This window comes from Saccostrea echinata, unplaced genomic scaffold (assembly GCF_033153115.1).
Source record: "Saccostrea echinata isolate AGI-Se365-2 ecotype Australia unplaced genomic scaffold, CSIRO_AGI_Sech_v1 ptg000064l, whole genome shotgun sequence".
In the NCBI taxonomy this organism is placed as follows: domain Eukaryota; kingdom Metazoa; phylum Mollusca; class Bivalvia; order Ostreida; family Ostreidae; genus Saccostrea; species Saccostrea echinata.
In genome coordinates, this window is record NW_026889813.1 from 5,039,625 (window position 1) to 5,062,600 (window position 22,976).

The 22,976-nt window shown below is 32.7% G+C and overlaps 1 protein-coding gene across 1 annotated transcript; it reads left to right on the forward strand.

Moving 5' to 3' along the window:
- Positions 1–10,232: 10,232 nt before the first annotated feature.
- LOC133175695 (uncharacterized) lies at positions 10,233–22,648 on the forward strand. Its single transcript, XM_061310805.1, has 5 exons — positions 10,233–10,261; positions 15,302–16,289; positions 16,635–16,740; positions 21,555–21,740; positions 21,842–22,648. The coding sequence occupies exons 1-5, from the start codon at positions 10,233–10,235 to the stop codon at positions 22,507–22,509; spliced, it is 1,977 nt and encodes a 658-aa protein (XP_061166789.1). The 3' UTR covers positions 22,510–22,648.
- Positions 22,649–22,976: the final 328 nt, after the last annotated feature.

Sequence of the window (22,976 nt, forward strand, 5' to 3'; positions counted from 1 at the left end):
TATATATATATATATATATATATATATATATATATAAATCTCTATAATCAAATTTGACTTGTAGTGACAAGTTGTACTATTATGAATGGTTGCAAAGCATAAGTCTGTTAAGAATAAGTCTGTTAGGCTCAATCGGAGTTGACTTTTGAACTGAATTCTGTTGTTAATTACGTATAATGATAGGATACACATATTTTGTTACTTAAGTAATTATATCAAAAACATGTATTTCAATTTGTTGTGATGCAGGAACATATACAAAAAGTGAATATTTTCGTGGTATTTGTAACTTGGACACGTGAACATGTAACTTCAAGAATAATAAACACTAAGTAATTATACATCTAAATTCAAAAACCATACGGGTTATCCAAAAATGAATATCAAAAGTAACGTTTGCATCTTTTCGCTGAAAGCAATATGAGGACCAAGTTCCTCACGAAAGGTGTAACATTGTGTAGCAAGTGAAATTGATAATTTACAACATTGATATACAATCTGTTGTTGCCAAAATATTATTTTTGATGCACAAACGAAAAAAACATGCAGATATTTTAAAATAAGTCATTTGATTTGTATAATCTAGAAATATTAAAGAATTGTAGAAAAAATATGATTTTTATTTTTTAATACTTTTTTCAGTGTCTCATATGTCTTTGAGGCAGAATGCCAATAATGTTTATGCAACTGTAATTGTGCTGTTTTATTTAATTAAACAAATACTTAAATAAACAATTACTTACTTACGTACTTACTTACCTACTACCTACTAATATGTGCATTAATTTGTTACCACTGTGTCAAAGAATATCAGATAGCCTGCATTATGTAGAAATTGAAATCGACAATTTAACGAAAATTTAGATAAGACCATTAAACGGAAGAAAAATTTAAATATAGTAAAACCCTCAATTTTATTTTAAATGTTTGACTTCCGTCTGAACGTGAAAGAAAATCAAAGCGGAGAAAAGGAAATTTGCAAAGAAAAGATAATCGAGAGAATCAAGATAAATGAAAGAGGTTTATACGGAAGAAAAAAAAAATGAAGCGTTAGTAAAGTTTAATCTATGCATATTCATTCTAAGGAAATGAAAAAGTGTAACGTGTAATACTTGACAAAATTTAATCTTTTCAAACGATACTTTCAAAAAAAAAAAACAAACAAACAAACAAAAACAAAAACAAATCTGTACATAACTTTATTCGACCTTTTAACCTAAGAAAAAATATTAAAGTTAACGATAGTTAACTATAGTCTATACGAGAGGTTATCAAAACGTTTGTGGAATGATGCGATAAAATTAATACTACCTCTAATAACTATAGTAATGCAAAGTTTAAAATTCATTACTGATCTTCATAATTTTCTGTGATAAAAGTCTCCTTAGATTTCACAGCAGGTTTTATCCATGTTTTCTAGATTTTTTCTCATTTTACCGAAGGTATCTGTTAATGTTTTGATTTTACAATAGTTCATTGCATTTTGCATGCAATCATACTATTTCAAATTTTATTCTTACGTTGATACTTTCTTAAACCTTTTGTTTTCCAATGAATGCTACCGGCAGAACATTTCTAAAACGTATGTTTGGCTTTCATTTGAACTAGTACTAGTCTTTTTCATATAATTAATGAAAAAGGTGATGCAGAAGATAACTCAACAGTGATCTATCTCAAAAAATCTACAAACAATACAAATCTGTGAATATATAGGGAAACACGGATCCCTTTGGAAATTCGAGAGGTGGGATCTGGTGCCTAGGAGGAGAATGCATTCCCTGTTGACTGGTCACAACCGTTGACTTCTTTGTATTGATCAGGTAGAAATTCCGTAGTCAAATTAAGTATAAAAACAAAGGTCTAACAATTGGTATGAAAGGCGTCAGCCAAAATACGACCCAATGATAGGTCATTATAACGACCATAGAATTTACGAAATGCTGACTTTAAATGAGATTGTTGAAATCCCTGTAACATCACTTTATTTGTCAGTAGCCTGTCCCGATTTAACATCACTTTATTTGTCAGTAGCCTGTCCCGATTTAAAAATTGATCATACTCAGAGTATCGAATAAGTTGGGAGCCGTAAACATCATATGCAGGTGATAGCGAAATGTAACTACATAATTAAGGAAAATGAAATGAAAAAGATGAAGGCTTCTCGTTTGTAAAAAAAAAAAATGTTGTTTGCCCTTACCGTTTTTATTCAGTAAAACATCCAAATATGAAACAGTTCTGGCAGACTCTATGATGTCTTTAATTTTCCTGGGATATATGAGTCCATTTGAATGAAAGTAACTATATTGTTAATTGATAAAACGTCGTCGATATATCTGAATTTCGAGTTGAAGGCACAGCAAGTTTTTGAATACATTCTGCTTTATAGGAATATAAAAACAAGTCAGCTACATGAAATAAAGGAGCACAATTAGTACCAATCTGAATTCCAACAGATTATAGTATTATATAAGATTCCAAGATACTTTTGGAAAATTTGAAATCACACGATTTTACCAAAATCAACAGCTTAAAAACATGACTTTTCTACTTTACACACAACCATTCCCCACGATAAATTAAAGTCCAGGGCTGGGATTCATAAAACTTCTTAGTATATTCTTAAGTTTAAAAAATCACTTAAGTTATATATTTTATACTTAAGTCCCCTAAGTATTACTTAAATTTGGTAGAAATACTTAAGTGTAATTCATAAATATATTTAGTGCTTAAGTATTGACTTAAAGTTAAGTGTCCTCAAGAGGTGTCTTAAGTATAGATAAGAAATACTTAAGTTTTCTTTAACAAAATAAAAATAATGTTTTACAGAAGACATTTTAATCTTTCAGTAAGAAACCATGCTATTACATCCAACTAGAAACTTGTTTTGACTTTGAGATTTTTATCAGCTGGTAAGATGCAGTATTGTGCAATGTTGATGACAAAGCTGTATCAGTTGTGATGTAATACACATGGAACTAAATACCTCCATCACAAAAGAGTGCGCTTTTTGTTCGAGAAATTGTATGCGTTGCTAGGGTGACCTAACTCAAGTGCTCTAATTTTCTCAGAATTAAACTTAGCTAAGAATTGCACTTAGAATTTATATGAATATGACTTAAGAATTTTTTCTTAGCTAAGAATTTATTGTATACTTAAGTGTGAAACTTAGCTCAAATCTTAAGTATGTTTATGAATCCTAGCCCAGGCTTTTTGATATCATTGACAGCTGCTTTTTCAATAAAAATGGAACTCGTAAATATACTTACCTTGTCATTGGTCATTTGCAAAATTATTTTGTTAAAAAAACATTCTGATTGTACACACAAGTACTCTGAAGTTGACATTAAAAAGATGCTTGAGTTTCTGATTGACAATATCTATGTAGTTTTTGGAGACCAGGTCTCCATGGGTACCAATTGCGCCCCGTTATTAGCAGACTTTTATTGTATTCATATGAAGCAGAGTTTGTCCAAAATCTTGTACGTGAAAAGAAGAAAACACTTGCTGTGGCCTTCAACACGACATTTAGATATATCGATGATGTATTGTCAATTAACAATGGCTATTTCCATTCTTATGTCGATACGATATATCCTGGTGAGCTTGAGATAAAAGATACCACAGAGTCTGACACATCTGTTTCATATTTGGATATTTTACTTGAAAAAGACGTTAATGGTAATCTAACAACCAAGCTTTATGATAAACGTGATGACTTTAACTTTTCAATCGTCAACTTCCCTTACTTATGCAGCAATATACCTTCATCACCTGCATACGGGGTATATATCTCTCAGTTGATTCGATACGCAAGAGCATGCTCTACGTATATAAAATTTCTAAAACGAGGTAAATTATTGACAAACAAGTTGATGAAACAAGAATATCAGCTGTCTGACGTTTAAAGTCATCATTTCGTAAGTTCTATGGTCGATACAATGACCTTGTCAGTAAGTGCAATTTGTCATTGGGTCGAGTGCTGACTGACGTTTTTCGTGCTGGTTGCATTGTTGGGCCATTGTTTGCAGCCTGAATTGTCGACGGATTTTTCCGTTATTTCCCGATCATGACGGGGGGGGGGGGGGAGTGCGGCGGGTGTTGCCGGTCTGCGGGGGATGCTCGCTCCTCCATGGCACCTGATCCCACCTCTGATGTTTAGAGGTCCGTGTTTGCTCTGCTCCTGTTTTGTATTGTTTAACGGACTTCTGGGCTTGGGTGCTGTTCGTTATCTCCATATATTTCCTTGTTTGAAGACCTGGTCTCCGAAGACTTCAAAAATTTTGTCAATAAGGAACACCAACATCCTTTTAATATCACCTTCAGTGCAGTTAGTCGTATTATATAAATATCATTATGTACATCAAACAATACTGTATACAGTTATAATCTTATACACATCAATATGAGTGATGATTGTAGTAAATCGAAGTTCTCATGATGATCACTATACTTAGTCAAAGTTATCACTGTTGTGTTATAGTGATCACTCTAGTAACAAGCAAAGCTTCCCAAGTTACATGTAACACTGGTGTGACATCGCGATCACTATAGTAAATCTAAGTTTTCGATGTAATTATTATTACTATATTAAATCAAAGTGTCAAAGTTATCACTATAGATAACTTTAGTTTACTATATTAAACGGTCGCCCGCGTAGCGCAGTGGTTAGAGCGTCTGCTCTAAAGTCGCGGCGTAAGGCGTCGCGGGTTCGAATCCCACTGTGGGACGTTGAGACCGGTTCTTCGGATGAGACCGAATAAACCGAGGTCCCGTGTCGCAGTAGGTGCTGGCACGAAAAAGATTCCTCACTGCTCAATGGCCGTAAGTGCCGAGTATAGGACAAAATTTGCAGCTCTCCACCGGCAAGTGGTGGCGTCTCCATATGAGTGAAAAATTCTCGAGAGGGACGTTAAACAACATACAAACAAACAAACTATATTTAACTACAACGTACTATAGTTTTGTTTTTGTTTTATTTTATTTTATTTATTTATTTATTTATTTATTTATTTATTTATTTATTTATTTATTTATTTATTGGTAAGGGTACTTGGTTAGTAGATTTGATGCGATTTAATGCATTTTAATGCATGCACACCTGATCTAGGATAAGCCAAAATAAAGAAAATCAATGAACGTACCAAATTTTACTTCGTGCAACTAGTAGCAGTTAATCTCAAAAGCATCATATGCATACGAAAATATTCTGAAAGACAACCGTGGGATGCTTGCACTCTTGGTTGCAGTAGGCATTTTTTCCTTGTCTTGTCTTACTGTTCTCATTATTTACATTTCTAATGTCCTCACGTCTTTTTAGGAAAGTCTATAAATTTCCTTTCACTATCCTCACTTCTTTTTCTTTTTGTAAATGTTTCATAATAATTAAGTTTCTTTAAATTCTTCCAGTACCTGATATAATCTATAGCCCAAAGTTCGATTTAAGATACAATGTTTACAATAGTCTTATTAACATATATGCGAATGCTACAAATACTTGATGTTATTGACCCTTCCCTATTTGAAAATTGCATAATGGATATGTTTAATTTGACAAACTATGTGTATTCTATGAATAAACAAGCATTCTGAGAGTATTGCATTAGCAATACTAGTCCCCTACCGGCAAGTGTAATCTGGTTCCCGTTAAGAATTGAAAATGCCATAATTCCGTTAAAAATTAATGAAGCGGGACGAAATTCAAACTTGTTCTATAACTAATCAAGGTAAAGCCACATACCAAAAATCAGCTCAATATCTACAAGCGTTTAGAAGAAAATTGCGGAAAACCCGTAAAAATTGAAAAGGCCGTAATTCCGTCAAAAATCAATGAAGCGGAACGAAATGCAAACTTGATCTGTAACTCATCAAGATACACTCACATACCAAAAATCAGCTCAATATCTGCAAGCGTTTAGGAAAAAAGTGCGGAAAACCAAGTGGGACAGACAGACAGACAGACGGACGGACAGACGGACGGACAGACTCAGAGGAAACCTATAGTCCCCTCCGGTTTCACCGGTAGGGGACTAATAATTAAGCGGAAATGCAGAGGAAGATAAAATATCAGCCTTAAAAGATAAATCTTAAAGAAACTGGGGGGATAAGCCGAGCCATATGCCTACATAACGATCGATAAAAAATCAATAAATTCATTCTACAAAAATTTCACTTTTTGTTGAATTAATGTAATGCTTATTACCATTTGCATACAAATTTGACAAAACCTGAATACTGTAACAGCGAAAATGATTCTGATTAACACAACAAAATGGCATCACGCTCAATTTTCACAAAAGCTGACATAAATTGGATGATATAACTACATTTTTTAAATAAAGTGGGTCATCGTACCATTTTCCTGAGAACGATTAATGAAAGACAATGGAAAGATGTTGCTTTTTACACTTGCAAAAATTTGGTATGAAGACCCACTTTACATAAAAAATTAAGTTAACTTAGTTAAATTTTCACCGTGGTCTTAAAAAATTCTAAGTCCAAATACGCTTGCTTAATATGGAGAACTGCATGCTATTTAAATGGATATGTATGTGACTCCGTGGTCTAGTGGTTAGCGAGGAGCTCTTTAAATGGACGTTTATTGAGGAAAGTGTTCGAGTCATGCTCTGATTTTTTGATATTTTTTTTTTGGGGGGGGGGGGGGTAATTTTGTTTTACTTTATAAAAATTTGTCTATAGGAATAACATATTTTTCACTGGAAATAAAATATATGTATGTAGTAATGAACTCATTTACAGTAAATTATTTAAAATGCCGGATAAAAATTATAATAGATATTTGTATACTTTTATTCCCGTTTTTATTCATTTTTACTACAAGCGCTTCTAGATCACCACTATTATTATATACAATGTTAACATTTTTATAATATCTCCACAATAAGTGTTAACACTCAATATGCAGATTAATTAATAGAAGTCCTTACCCATGTTAGACACTTGTGACAGTAAATGAAAGTCAACTGTTTAGCTTGTTTAGAATATAAATATCGTTTTGAAAACTACTGTAAACATTAAAATGCTTAAGTAAATTCGAACAATTGAGAGATTTTTTCCAAAGAATGTTCTTGCATAGCCGAACAATGGGCATGGGCACATGGCTCGTCTTATCCCTCCAGATTCTTTATAATTAAAGAGGAACAGAATTGAGTATTCATTTTTCTGTTTAGTTTCTAAACACGTTTGTTATTAATCTCTTATAGCTGCAATTTATTGTGAATGCTTCTACAACAATATCAACATCTGAAAGGGAAATCTCATACAAAAATGTTTCTGCAGGTCCAATTTTGACATTATATGAATTATATTTAACAAACAGCAAGAAAATAAGCAAGATTACCTTTATAAACTCACATCAAATATCAGTAAAAAGTATTGTTATTCTATACATTTTTCCTAACATGTATGACAAGATTTTCAGACACACAAGAACTTACTTCTTTAGCTCACCTTAGCTGAAGGCTCAAGTGAGCTTTTCTGATCAAAGAGAATCCGAGATCAGTCTTTCGTCCGTCGTCTGTGAACTTTTCACATTTTTGATTTCTTCTTAAGAAAACTGGACTAATTTCAACCAAACTTGCAACAAGGCGGGTTCCACACCTTCTTCCAAGGGGAAATAATTAAGAATTCGTGAAAATTTGGTGGCATCTTTCACAAATTTTCTTCTCAAGAACCATTTGGCAGGAAAAAGTTGAAACTTATCTGAAAGCTTCATTACATACTGTAGATTCAAGGGGTTTTTTTTTCATATCATAGCTCCCGGGGGTAGGGCGGGTCCAAAAGAGGGGGTCGAAATTTTACATGTACATAGGAATTATAGGAAATGTCTTTAAAAATCTTTTTCTCGAGAACAATAAAGCCATGATCAGTCATATTATTATAAAAGTATCCTCAGGTAGTGTGGATTCGTTTGTTCCAATCATGACCCCTTGGGGTAGGGCAGAGCCACAACAGGGTTCAAAATTTACCACAGAAATCAATAAGAAATATAAAGTACAGCTTAGCCATTATTAGTCATATTAATACAGAAGTATCCTCAGGTATTGTAGATTCAAATCTCTGGGGTAGGGCGCAGACACAACGTGGGGGGGGGGAGGAGGGGGGGGGGCAAAGTTTACATAGGAAAATATAGGTGTAATGGTTAAGGGGCATTTGCGTAAAATGCATTGAAGACTTCAAATAGTTGAATGAGTTGACAATCCTTGGAATGGACAAGCCAAGGGTGTATAGGCAAACCTTTGGAAAAGTCAGGTATTCAGAAGCTAGGAGAAGTTGGCCGTAAAAATAGCAATAAAGAAGTTAAGGGTAGGAGCAAAATAAAATTTTAAAAGTTACAAACACCAGTGGCAAGTATCCTAAGGAATCGTAGTAAATCTGAAGAAGATCGAGACATCCGGTTCTTATCTATCAATACTAACCTAGGGGAGATACACGGTGCAAGTAGTACATTATCCAGTCCCCGTCTCTAGATAAGAGATAAATTTTAGTACTGTGTAATTTACCCTCAGAAAGAGCATTCTTAATAATCATTCCAATCATTAATTCAGACAGAGTAAAATGAAAACCTATATATCCTTTTTAAGAACCTAATCATACCCGTTACATAGTTAATATCTTTAAAAATCTTCTCAAGTACAACTAAGCCATTATTAGTCATATTCAGAAGCAACCTCAATTATTGTAGAATTAAGTTTGTTCAAATTATGAACCCCAGGGTAGAGGGCACAACAGAGGGTCAAAGTTTTACAAAAGAATATATAGGAATCATCTTGAAAAAATCTTCTGCTCAAGAACAGCAAAGCCATAATAAATCTGCTCCTCATAAACAGCAAAGCCATGATTAGTCATATAATTATAGAAGCATCCTCGGTTAGTGTATATTCAAATTTGTTCAAATTTAGGGTTAGTGGGGTGGGGCCACAATAAGTGATCAGATTTTTACACGGGAATACATATGGAAAAATCTTTAAAATTCTCCTGCTCAAGTACAGCAAAGCCATGATTAGTAATATTGATATAGAAGTATCTTGAGGTAGTGTAAACTTAAGTTTGTGTACCCCCCCCCCCCCCCGTAAACTTTTCAATACTGAACTGATTTCTGCTTTTTCCTTGCCAATGTGCTCAGGTGAGCGATGCAACCCAAGAGCCTCTGGTGAAATTGTAATGCTGTTGACTCTTTCTCTTTATTACATTATTGCAATAATGCATTTTTTCGTCTTTTCGTAATCATATTTTTTAAATTGCACCTGACATTGTTTTATGGTAAAGAAAAGGGATCTTTTGTTTCTGTTTGTTTGTTTGTTTGTTTGTTTTTTCTTAATTTTTTTTAAAATGATTTGTTTCGTAGGGATCTAAACACCACAAAATCTTCAGTCGCGATTAATTATAAATTTCACAGATGATGAGTGTTTAGATCAAATTATCATCCCTCTTGTTCACTCTGTTGCTGAGAATGTTTTTGACAAAAGACCATTTGTAATTCTCTAGACTGCTTGTTAAGTTTATTTAAGTACTTATGAGTAGTGTTAATTCTTAACACTACAAACAAAAACCATAATGTCAACTGAGAGTCCCTGCAATAGCATTCTGTTCATTGCATGAAATTCAAAAATATAAAATTTTTGAAATTTATTTTGGCTAAATAACCTATCATATCTTTTAATTTTCCTTACTATAAGAGTTCTTGCATGAATACGAGTAGTGTTAAGATAGAGGAAGCATCAGGTATCCAACCCGTACAGGTAATTGTGTGCAGGTCCCTTCATATGCATTGCACTCACCACGAGACTGTTAAATATCACAATTTATTTTTTTAAAGATCTATTTACAATGCATTCCATGTGTTGAGTCTAGGAAAGCCTTAAACGATCAGTGTAGAAAAAATATACCAGCAGTACATAAATAGATGAATGCAGTTGGTTTATATATGTTTAAGAAATTTTCTAGACTTTTGACATGGAAATACATTGTAAAAACGTTATATTAAATAATTTTCTTTAAAAGTCCGGTACGTACGTTAGGGAAATGGGACGGGAGCTTATACTTTATATTCATTTTGATAAGCATGTTTATATCCAGTTTGACAATAAATGTTTTAGGTATGTTTAAGGTATTTTGATTGTCCTACTTTAAACTGATCCCTAGAGCTTTAAAATACAACAAGGAAGTTATTAAATTTAACACATATATCTATATTAAGACATTTATTTCGAAACATGGCGGAGGGGCCAGACGATTTTGACAGGTAAATAATCTTAAAAACAAATCTTTTTTATCAAATGTTCAATTTAAAAAAAAATCTAATTTGATTAAATTTACAATCAAAACAATACATTTATGTTCCTGGATGTACTGTATCTGTAAAGTACTGTAAAAAGATAACGAAATTCATTTTTATGTAATCAGATACCCAACTCAATACATCCCTTGTTAAACACAAAATTCAGACTGCATGAAATAAAGCATCGAAGCTTCTTATATTTCTTTCAGAATTAGGGAAAAGATGATAATTTTGTTGTTACTACCATGTTTAATCCGCTTATAATTCAAAAAATTTAAATTGCTGACATGTACTCCGATCAAGTTACAAGTATGATCACGTATTTGTGTCATTTAAAGTACTGTATCCGTGATAATTATGTGTAGTACATGTAAATGAATGGAGCCTATAAAAGTTTCTCAAACTTGAGAAATGAATTTCTTCAATGATGCTTTATTACCAGAACTTGGTTAAATAAGGTGTTTTGGGTCGTAATTTGTGGTAAACACAACAAAATAATGTGTTTTGAACTCTAAAATAAATATGAAGAAAAACAGCTAAAAAGAGGTATAGCGCACTTAGTATACCAAATGGCCCACAATATAGCGCGTTTGCAAACATCAAAAATATTTCAATATTTTATGATATTATTAATTCCAGTTAAGTGTGCCGTTTTGCATTACGTCACAACCTATGATGACAGCTGTGATCAAGGTATATAATACACGCCTCCTAACCGCAAACTTTATGACTGGTAGTTTCTTCTTATCCTTGATTGGTTGCTCGTGCAACAGACTATTTCCGTGTCAATGTTGATAAAATGAGTTGACCAATCAGACAGCGGCGTTGTGAATTGTTTACGCTGGGCGCATCTATCGAAAAAGATCGTGACGTAATGCGAAACGGCACACCTCACTGGAATTGATAATATTAAGTAAATCTAGCTATACGCAAATACAAATTGTGCCAGTATTTGGCAAAAATTGTCATACTTACCTCAGATTACAGCAATGAAATTTACGGATTTTGCATGGGATTATATGGAGAACTATTGAGTGAACATTTAAAAAAATACAGTAACAGATTTGTGTATTTGAAACAGATTTTGAATGGGTTACTTTCTTTTGATATCATAGTATACTGTATATCAAAATCTTTATAGTTTAACTTGGTCTTCATATTGAAAATTGTCTATATCCTCCAGTTTTCCTTTTTTCCGAAAGACTCTAACACGGGGCTATATAATTATATACACAAAAGACACGACAATTATAGAAGTTCCAAATATTTTTTTGTATTAATCATAGTTTAAGTGTTTAATGTTTAATATATTTTTTTTATTCTTTAGCTAGTTAATTTTTAATTATCATATTGTCCACATAATATACACATCAGAAATAAACTTATGGATCTATACATTATTGTTCCAACATGTCTGCTTACCATATATATCTAAATTTAACGTTACCTGGACTTTTTTTGACAATTATGGAAAGAAGGGACACATACAATAGAGAAAAGGTGGATACGTTGACGACATACGTAAGATGAAGCATCATTTCCCGAAACGAATAGTGCATGATCTCGACCTTCCATGAAAACAAAAATCTTAAAAATAGTCAAGAAAAAATTTTGATACATAAATCTGGAAAATGTCAAACAAATTAAACATTTTGAAGAGACAAATTCAGCAAGCTTCGAGCATTTCATGGAAAGTCAAAAATTTATTTTTTCAAAAGTTTTTGGTATATAATTGATGTTGCCCTACCTAATGCTCAAACACAATTTTAAAAAAATATTTTGGACATATCAAGGGACTGGTATATAAGGACATCCATTTCCTTAGTTAAGGGTTCACAAATCCTTCTGAAAATCAATGCCATTTTTTCTATGAATACGTTTTCTGTACGTTATAAGATTAGGTATCAAAATTACCCTACTTGTTGAAAGAATGAATTACCTTATTCTCGAAAAATAACAAAATCTAAATTTCTGTTCTGATATTGTTGCCATGACAGCGAGAAAAGAACATGACATCAATACTTGTTAATTTTGAAAAAAAAAAGTACATACATGTATGTTTATAACTATGATTTTATGCAAAATCTACAACCAACGCTGGAAAAATGAATATTGTGCTCTTGTTAGGGGTCATCTATATGTAATATCTATAAAATAAAATTGGTAGGCAACTTCAGTAGAAAAAAGTTATAAAAAGTCAAAATGTGTGTCAATCTGGCGTTTATAAGTTTTTGAAGGGGTGGGGGTTCACTGAATGCATATACAGTGTCCATTATATTGGTTAGATTGGTTCTTATCAAAGCTTACTCATAAATTTATTATTGTTGAGTAATAAATGTACATTGAATTTCAAAGGGAATTTTATATTCCCCACAAACGAAACTTGGAAGGGGGTGTATAGGAATCACGTTTTCCATCCATCCATATGCGCGTACAATTTTGTCTGGTTCATAGCATTTCAATGAAGAGCCATTAAAAGTTCATACTTGATATTAAGATTGCTTATGACCTGGATATGAGTCATAAACTTAACTCAACTTCATTTGAACAGGTTCAATGTCATTGATAGAAGAGAAAAGTGCAATTTGTGCCCATTCTTATAACATTCTAATGAAATAGACTTGAAAGTTTATACTTAAGTCAAGTTTTATCTATAAGCGGTGAGTTTGTCATGACCTTGACCAAAGATCATTTTGACCTTGACTCAAGGACATTTAGTTTGTTGTACTATATGTTGTTATGTTCGGTACATAACTTCGAATGAAGACATTGGATGTTTGTGCTTTACACAAAGGTTTTACTACCTATGGCTTGAGTATATGTCATAGTCATTTGAGTATGTATATGCGCACTTGCAGAAAAGGTCTTAAATTTATGTTTGGACCATATTTTTGTAATAAAAAAACATTTCATGCAATAGTTTGAAAGAATATGCTGCAGACGTTGGGAGTGGGGTATCATTTTATGAGCTTGCTCACAATAATTCTAGTTTGTTCAGGTAAGATGTGCTCAAGGTCTCGGAACTAGAGAACATGGACTCAAGGGCAAATACGAGTGAAATATCTAACATTTAACATGATCATGATCACAAAATGCATTTCAAAACATGCACACATTGATTGAAACTGGGATACTGACAATTAAACGAGAGTCACCATGACAGCTCAAATAATTAAGAAAACCATTTCAAGCAAGCATGTAGTATCAAGTTTTGGTTGGGGTGGGTGGGTAGGGGGCTGCCCCCTTACTTTTTTCCAAACATAACCTTTTACGATTGAAATGTTCACTGAAATGCTGGTAAATTTGACCTCTCCCCTCCACTTTTTATTGCAGCATAGTTAAATATGGTGATTTATATCTGGTAAATTTTATTGCTGTTAAATTTGACCTCCCCCTCCATTTTATATTGTAGCATAGTTAAATATGGTGATTTATTAATGTATTAATAAAATTTGGTTGTGAAAGGATATATATTGAAACCTACCTAAAACCACCCCATCTCCCCCACCCAAATAGTTTTTTTTTTTTTTGAGTTTGGAGAATTTCCCTAATTCTCCTTTCCTTTGTTTTTTTATTTGCTTGTCATTTTTTCTGGCTGCCCCAACCCCCTTTCAAAAACGATATTACGTGCCTGTCAAGAACAACGAATGACCATAACCTTTGGTATTGAACCTACAATATATTCTCCTGCTGTCCTAGTTTAGAAACGATAAGATCTCAGTAGCTACCTAAAATAAAAATCTGGAATGACTATGTATCTATGAATAAAACTTGAACTGACTTAAAATAAATTTCATAATCTGCTATTAAATGAAATATAAAAGCTTTGTGTTAAACTAGTCTTCTTTATTATCTGTAGCAAAATATTTTAACAAATTTGAAATTAATTGATTGTTCTTCAATGATCTTGTTCTATATTTTGAATATAAAGATGTGTTTCAAATCCATCTTCTATCTAATTATGAATCTGCAAGCCAAGAATTAATTAGTTATAAACAAAAAATTCTGACAGGCAAGCAAAGAATGTTACTTTTGGATTGAACATTTTTTATTTGATCCCTTTCATGAATACAGTATATGAGGTCTTTTTTCTGACTCCCTGAGGGTAACCACTATCCACAGACTTCCAGCGTCACTGGTCTGTACTGTAATAATGTACTCTCTGAATCTGAAGAAGTGAGAAAATTAAAAATCATATAGTTTTGCCTTTATATACTAGGCACCATTGCCAGTTGAGCTTTTTTATTTGTTTTGTTTGTTTTTAATTCTTTCAAAATTTGAATTTTAAGTTTGAAAATCAAGTGATTTGATTCACACAAATTCTTAATTTTTTTTTAATTTTTTTTTTTTTTTTTTTTTTTTTTTTTTTTTTTTTTTGTATAAACAACATAGGTGATATAATATGTTTTCCATTTTCTCTGTATTTCAAGGATTTTATACCTTCACACCCCTATCTAGCTACTTTAAACATCTAACAAATCCCATTAAAACACATTGTGGCAAGCCATGGGTTTTAATTTGTGTCCGTTCCATTTGTGGAAAATAGAATGGACACAAAACCCTTGGTTTGCGATGAGGATTAATGCAAAGCATGTTTATTGATATCAATTAATTTCAAAGAAATCTCAGTGGTTCATTGTTTTATTAAGAACAAGTTTAAGTTTTTACTACTTGTATTAACATGCTTTTTTCCTGTCTAAATCCATATCAACACATCCCAAATGTATTTGTAAGATGTGCATAGCTTTAAGTATCTAAGGTTTCCATGTACATGTACAAGTACATGTATTATGAATTGAGAGTATGAAAAATGTAAATGTAAATAAAGTGAGGCCAAAATTTTTCAAATCATAGAATAGGATGCAGGGAACAGCCCTTTCAAATCTCCATACTTAGCAAACCCATATTCAAAAATTTATAATTTTATTGCTTCACATTTTGTGGACTTAACAAAAAACAATGAATGAATATATAACAAAATTGTGCATTTTTATTTAATTTCAGAAAAAACCCGATAGGTATATTTCAAGATATTGAACATGAGATAAAATGCTGTAGCTGCGACAAGCACTTTGTTTATCCTGTATACCTACCTTGTGGTCACACGATTTGTAAATCATGCGTAAAACGTCAAAGACCAGTTGGAAAATGTTCAATATGCAAAGAAATGTTCAACGTGAAGGCACATACGTTCCCTCGTAACCCTCTTTTCGAAAGACTAGCATCTATTGTTAGATGTAGGAAATACCTCGATAAACTGAAAAGAAATCCTTATTGTAACTTTGATGATGATCATGTCGAGAATGTTTCAGCTTTAATGTATTGCGCAAATTGCAAATTAAGACTTTGTCAGACGTGTAAACATTTGCATGACAAAGTACCTGAAGCTCGGAAGCATGAGGTGTATCTTTCTGGAATTAATTTTGAAGAAAGTGAATACTTTAGCAAAATTTCAAAATGTGAATTCCACATTGGTTACGAAATTACAAAATGGTGCTCAGACTGTCGATTAACAGCATGTTCAGAATGTTGCCCGTGTGACCATCAGCTGATCGATATTTCAAAAGCAGCTAGATCTGCAGAGAGAGAAATAAAACAGATGCAGACAAGGTATAAAGAAGCCATGTCTATTGTTAAAACACAGCAGGAGAATGTGAAAGGGCATGAGAAAACCCTTGGATGGATATTAAGATATAACGTTATCAAGAGCTCAATTGGAGATGTGCATAATCAAACATTTTACCTTCTCTATGAAATAAATTTACTTCTATTATTTGGGGGAGATGCAGACAAGCTTATCGCACTACCGTGTCTATTGAAACAACAATACTTCATACAAAAAACAACAAAAAACATCCAAACGAGGCCTGTTTCTGATTTGTCGTCCAATGATCGATCGTCATTAACAGATTCCGATTCTTCAAGATCTCCTAGCTTAGAAATAAGGGACTCTCCAGAAAGGAAAGAAACGAGTAATATATATTACAACGAAGTAAGTTTTCCAAAAGAAAGGAAAGAACCAATTTTAAACATGTGACGAAAATGCTCGTGAAAATGTATACAACAACAAAGTATAAAATGAAAATGAAGATAAAGGTTAAATGACTCAATTGAATTTCTTTTCAACGTTAAAAAAGTGATTCAAGAGGTAGATATTATTTTATTGCGTTTGTTACTGTCTAGGAATATTTAATATCACTAAAAATTACAGGTTTGGAGTGAGATCGGAAAGATAATTATGAAAAAATAAATGTGTCAAGTTCTGAATAGTAAAAAAGCCATTTCTTAATAGATATCAAATAAAATGCTCTGTCTTACTCATGGTTTGTTCTTGCAGGAGGATTATGCAGACACCTCGGTATATATGAGGAATCCGACTAACAAGGATACAAAAGAAATCACTAAAAAGATTTGTCAGTTTGATACGGAATCAAGAATTACAGGTTAATCCAAATTTCTTGAATTATGTCATTTTTAAGACAAACCAAAATTTCTCTCATTTTAACAGAATACAATATATTTTTTTAAATAAAAAAAATAGAAAAACCAAGTCCAAATAATTAAGAATACCATACGAGTCCAAATATTAGATTTACTGATACTTTCACAAGTGCTTAGCATATAAAAGTGAAAATTATAAAATCAAAAACACATTATGTATTTCGTTTCAAACAATGCATTAATTTTTTTCTTCCCTTTTCTTTCGCTCTTATCAGCTGCCAATTTATCAAACTTCTCAGAGACAATATTGCGAGTGAATAAAGGTCCCCAAGAAAGACTCTAAAGAATAAAAAGTCAAAAACACGAAAAATTTTAATTTTACTCAATTCAACCATATTAACTGTTATTTTATCGTTAAAATATGGGAGAAAATAATTATTATTACACAAAGAGGAAAGTTTGTACTATAGCTATTATTTTAACCCTATGAAAATCACACTTGATATATTTACAGTGTGAAAATAGAAGCTTTATTTAAAGGATTAAATTACGGTAGTTCACTGTTGAAATGCTCAGAATGTTTTCCTAAATGGAACAGATTTTGAAAAAGAAATATTCTCGAGTGCGAAACACAAGTATATATATATTTTTTTAATTGCTACTTTTACGAGTGAAATTAATTCCATATAAAATTGCAAGACATTTTCTGTTAAAATATGTTCTTTGTTTTTCCTTAAAACATTAAAACTGATTATTAAATTTTCAACGATAAGATACTGAAATGTATCTATTGATATTTTCAGGGACATCTGTTACTTTAATACTGTAAAAAAAATGTGTCATTTAAAAAAGTTTGAAAATATCAACCGGAACTACTTAGGATATTTAACAGGGTAAAAAACGACGAAATGTTATATGATCCACAAACGAAGTTTGGGACATATTGCTTTTACTCTGATTATTATTATTAAGGTCTTCCGTCTTAGCGGAGGACCATATAGAGATTCTACTGTTTCTTATTATTATAGTCTTCAAAAAAAATGAAACGCAGAGCAAAATTTTAGTGACACATTGCAAATAAAGATTCTCGAGTGAAATGATACATTGTTATAAAAATAAGATAAACAATAGGTCCATAATCTAAATGTCATGATTACTCAAAGAATGTACAATCATAGACAGTTTGAGGTCATTAAAGATCAATACCTGGTACGTCCCAACACTAACATCAATGATAAACCAATAAAAGGAGAAGATAACAAACAGTGATCGATCTCAAAAAAATCCACAAACAATACAAATATGTGAAGAGGGCATAAAACACAGACCCCTTGAATTTCCAGAGATGAGATCAGGTGACTACGAAGAGTAAGTAAATGATACCCAATGTACGCAAATGAGTGTATTAAAACTGTATCAGAATACTATCCCACTTTGATCAGTTGTTGCTGGGGATGCGATTGTGTTTGGTGGATATGCCTATCCATTTTGTCCAGTGCATGCACATTGGGGTTTAAATCTGGGGATTTAGATGGCATAGGCAGACAGGATGTTGTGGCTTTGCAAGAATGCGATTACCAAATGATTGTCAAATATGGCTGTATATTGTCATATTGAAATACGGCTCCAGGATGCTGCATTATTGGAAGGCATGTGCTGGTAGGACATCGTTAGCGTACATTTTTTTTTCGTCAAAGTCCTTTAAACATGAGCCAAAGCAGTCTGACTTGTATATAATGCAAGGATAAATAATGTTGTAGGCGACGGCATTGTGAAAGATTGATGAAAATAACGCAAACAACTGAAGCAATCCTGAACTGCTGATGTTACGCGTGCTTTGCCATAATTCTTGGTGATCATTTGTTGTACCATGCTGTTTGTATCTGTTTCATAGCTTAAATACACGTATCATGCTTTGTGCAATTTTAAAAGCTCTTGCAATTGTACACTTATGCCACACATGCTTAAAAGCGCCCAATTTCTTTTTTGCAATATGCAACATTCAGATGCAACATTTTGTTTGACAAAATTATTTTACTTTATTCAGGATATTATTCCTATTATGCGGTTTTTTTTTATAGCCGACACGGTAGCTGAGTCAGTAGAGCGCTCGCTCCGTGATCGGAAGGTCATGTATTCGAATCCCGGCTGCGACTGACATAAGTCGATAAAAAAAATAGGTAGCAACTGTTCCTTCGCCATACACTGGGCACTTTGGAGTGAAAGTTAAGGAATTAAACCTTAAAAACCAATTGCAAGGCCCCGTGTCACGGTGGGCGTTGGCACGATAAAGAACCCTTACTGCTCAATGCCCTGAGTGCCGAGTAAAGGTCTAAATTTGAAGCCCTTCACTGGTATATGGTGACGTCTCTGTATGAGTGAAAAATTTCGAACCTGAAAACAACATACATTCAACCAATCAATCAATCATTTTGGCAGTATATTATTATTATATTTTTTTAACCTTTTCAAATCGCAATATCTAATCATAACCAGTGAAATTCAGCCATATTTTTAGGACTGATGAATTCTCTCATACTATTTTGAAATATTAAAAAAAGTTTGGAAAATTCACTTCCAGTCAGGAAGTATTACTCTTTTCATTTTTTTTTACTTAAAATCTTGTCCGTGAATATTCTCAGAAAGTGTTGAAGATAGGAGCCCGAAACTTTTAGGTATGATAGAATGTGATTTGAAAATGTGAAATAAAAACATTTCGTGTATCGTCACCACTTCCGGTCTTCACAGGATGTGATTTTAAAAAGTTAATTTTTTGAACTTTTTTTCTTTTTCATTATTTTTCTTTGATATTTATAGGGTTAATAGATTGCCTTATCAGAATGTTTGACACACACACACACACACCCTCACACACACACACACACACACACACCCTCACACACACACACACACACACACATCCTCCCTCACACACACACACACACCCTCACACACACACACACACATACACACACACACACACACACACACACACACATATATATATATATATATATATATATATATATATATATATATATATATATATATATATATATATATATATATATATATATATATTAACGTATACTCCAGATATTTATCATTTTTCACTTTGAAGCGAAAAAGACTTTTGGTAGATTCCATTTACTTGCAATCAGTTGTTAAGATTAAACATAAGGTATTTGTATGAGGAGAACAATATCAAATTAACAATAAAACATTCTATCTATTATTTGAAGTTTACGATCATAAAAATAATCAAAGGATATATGAATCTGTGGGAGATTTTTTTTTTCAAATTCACATCATGCCCTAATGCATAAACAGATAAAGGTAACTTGTGCGATCGGACAAGTGTTTGTGGAGACTGACTTGTCTGAACACAAAATGAACGGGACACAGACAATCAGACAAACGTAAATGTTGAACCCTGGATTAGTGTGTTGGATTTTTACATGGACGACCTGGGTTCAATCCCCAGAATGTCTGAATTTTTTCCCCTTTTTTCCAGCTCAAATGCATATTTATCTTCAAAATCATGTCTCATATTTTTCCCGCTACTACTTTGCTATATTTTCACAGTATAAACGTTTAATTATATTTTATTATGAAGGTGTTAGAGGGAATGCACAATGTAACAATTCCTGTGTTATGAGTAAGGAATCAACTTCTTTGTTGACAGAGAATGGATGAGTGACCTTGTTGCCATGGCAACAAGGTTTCCAGTTATGTCCTCCAAAAGAAGTTCGAGAACATATTGTTTTTACTTTATTGTTTTTTCTTCTTCTTCTAAATGTCTAAGCTTTTTAACGAAAGGAAACGGAATAATTCAGTGTACGAAAATAAAAAAATAATATTAATGAAAATAAAAAATAATATTAATCGTCTACACAAGATGACATGGTCAAATTAGCTGGAACCAACGTGCATGCTCGTGCACTCCACTCGGATTGGCTGATACAAAAATCACACTACCTTGCTTTTTGACAAAATACTTTGAAGTTTAAAATATAAGTATATATTATAAGGTTCTACAACTAGCTATATAAGAAATTTCTTGAAAACACGCGCATGACAAGTGCTCCAATTTGACTGAATGAACTTTAAATGGCTTTAACTCCCATGATTTTCAACAAAACAGGATCAAATTTATAATATACATGGGCATAATGGATTCCTACATTATATTATTATCAAAATTGGATGCAAGGCTATGCTTGCGCGTGTGCTGAATTGTGATTTGCTTATACTTAAATTGTTACATCTCTCTTCTATTTCAATGAAATTGTTTAATTTTCAACACAAATGTATATATTATGAGACACTATCAGAAAATATATATGAAAAATGTAGAAAACACGTGCAGGCATATGCGCTGAATTTTGATTGGCTAATACCTATACTGCTACATCGAAGTAGTTCTCCATAAGAATACTCTTGAAAATAAAGTATATATCTATAACACAAAAGTAATGCCTAATGTAATAATGCATGTAGGAAATGGGCACCATATGGGATTGCGGAGCCATTTGGTAACATCGGTAACGGCTCCCGTTACAATTAGCACTAGTTTTAGTTGTTTTATTTCAATTGTGAGGATGTTTCTTTTAATTTCTCTCACGCTTTGCACTTGTGAAAATACAAAAAAATATCCTCTCCCTCTCGTCAAAGAAATTATGATTCAAACTTTAAACATTGTATATTTTTTTCTAATTATTTTTATCGTTCTCACCTTTAGAGAGTGTTATTTCTCATTGAATAATTTGATCAATATCTCAGGATTTAGGTTCAAATAAATGTTTGAAATTTGTAGGAATGATTGTGTTGGGTGATATCATCGTTATAGCAAGTCAAAGTGCTGGAGAGTGTACAGGATATGGAACACAAGGAGACCGGATGTGGAGAATCAGTGAAAAACTAGACGGACCATTTGACTTAGACTCGTACCAAGCAAACAATGACAAACAATTGCTCTTTATTTCTGACCCCGGGAAAAGAGGTGATCTCTCTCTCTCTCTCTCTCTCTCTCTCTCTCTCTCTCTCTCTCTGAACCAAACGAATCACTGCAGTTAAATTAATATTTTTCTTTATCTTTGTCAGAGGAATCTGCAAGTGCAGTAAGAGTATATAAACAAGGGAAAAACAACAGATATACCTATTTAACGTGTTTTACAAAAGAATGCATTCGCCCTAAAGGAATTTCTGCATTTGCTGGAAGAGTGTACCTCTGTGAGCCTCAGAGGAAAGAAGTCACAGAATATCAGATATGCGATAATTTTACCGGAAAAATTGTAAAAAGATATAATGAAGAAGGAATGCTTAAGGAACCAATGTACATTACAGCCCAAGTTGTAAATGATCGATTATTTTTGTTGGTGTCTGATAAACATATGGGTCTGAAACGATTGCTTAAAGGGGAGGAGGGAAACACACATTCAGGATGGTCAGTTACCAAGGAAAAAATATTCACCCCTTCAAAGTGTTTTGTCAACGAAAGTACAAGCAATAAGGAAGTGATTGTTGGCAATACGACCGGACGAAAGTTACACCTCATAAACTTTGAACCTCGTCAGATTAGCCATAAAGATTACAACTTGGATGATTCCTGTAGTGGTCCCGTTGCAGTCTTAATGAATGAACAAGGCCAGGTTGTAGTAGGTTGTAAAGATGGGACTGTTACTATTTTTGAAGTGGTCGAAGTGAAGGAAATGAGAAGTATTAACTCGACTGCAGCGGACGATGGAGAAAATATATATGAACTCGGATAAATACATATACATGTATAAGAACAGTCCACATGTATTTTTGTATGTCATAACTATGTATGAAATTGGTGTTCAATACACTTTTTAATGAGATGATGATGATTAATTTTAAAGACTTGATAATTTTGATACATTTATTATATACCCAACAGTTTGTCACTCAATTTTACTGTTGAATTTATGCAATCACGTGACAGTGTGATCCGACGTTCCGGATCATCACAATGTGGTTTTCTGAATCCATATCACCTCTCTCTGAAACTGATGACGTAGTACACAGATAAATGACGTTTTTATTCATGCGCATCAAAAAGTTCCTTGACAAAATGGTTTGTTTAATGTATAGAAGTTATGTATTTGATCCAAAAAGTTTCCTTTTATTATAGTTTGTTAGTTGTAAAGGGGTATATAATAAATTTATCATTATAACAGTAACTTGATCCGAAGCGTCGAGTTTGATCTGATGATCC

Bases quoted from the DNA above. Each gene is read 5' to 3' on its own strand.
- LOC133175695 (XM_061310805.1), top strand. From the start codon at position 10,233: ATGGCGGAGGGGCCAGACGATTTTGACAG. The intron at 10,262-15,301 runs GTAAATAATCTT...ATTTAATTTCAG, and splicing joins GGGCCAGACGATTTTGACAG to AAAAAACCCGATAGGTATAT. The intron at 16,741-21,554 runs GTTAATCCAAAT...TGAAATTTGTAG, and splicing joins TACGGAATCAAGAATTACAG to GAATGATTGTGTTGGGTGAT.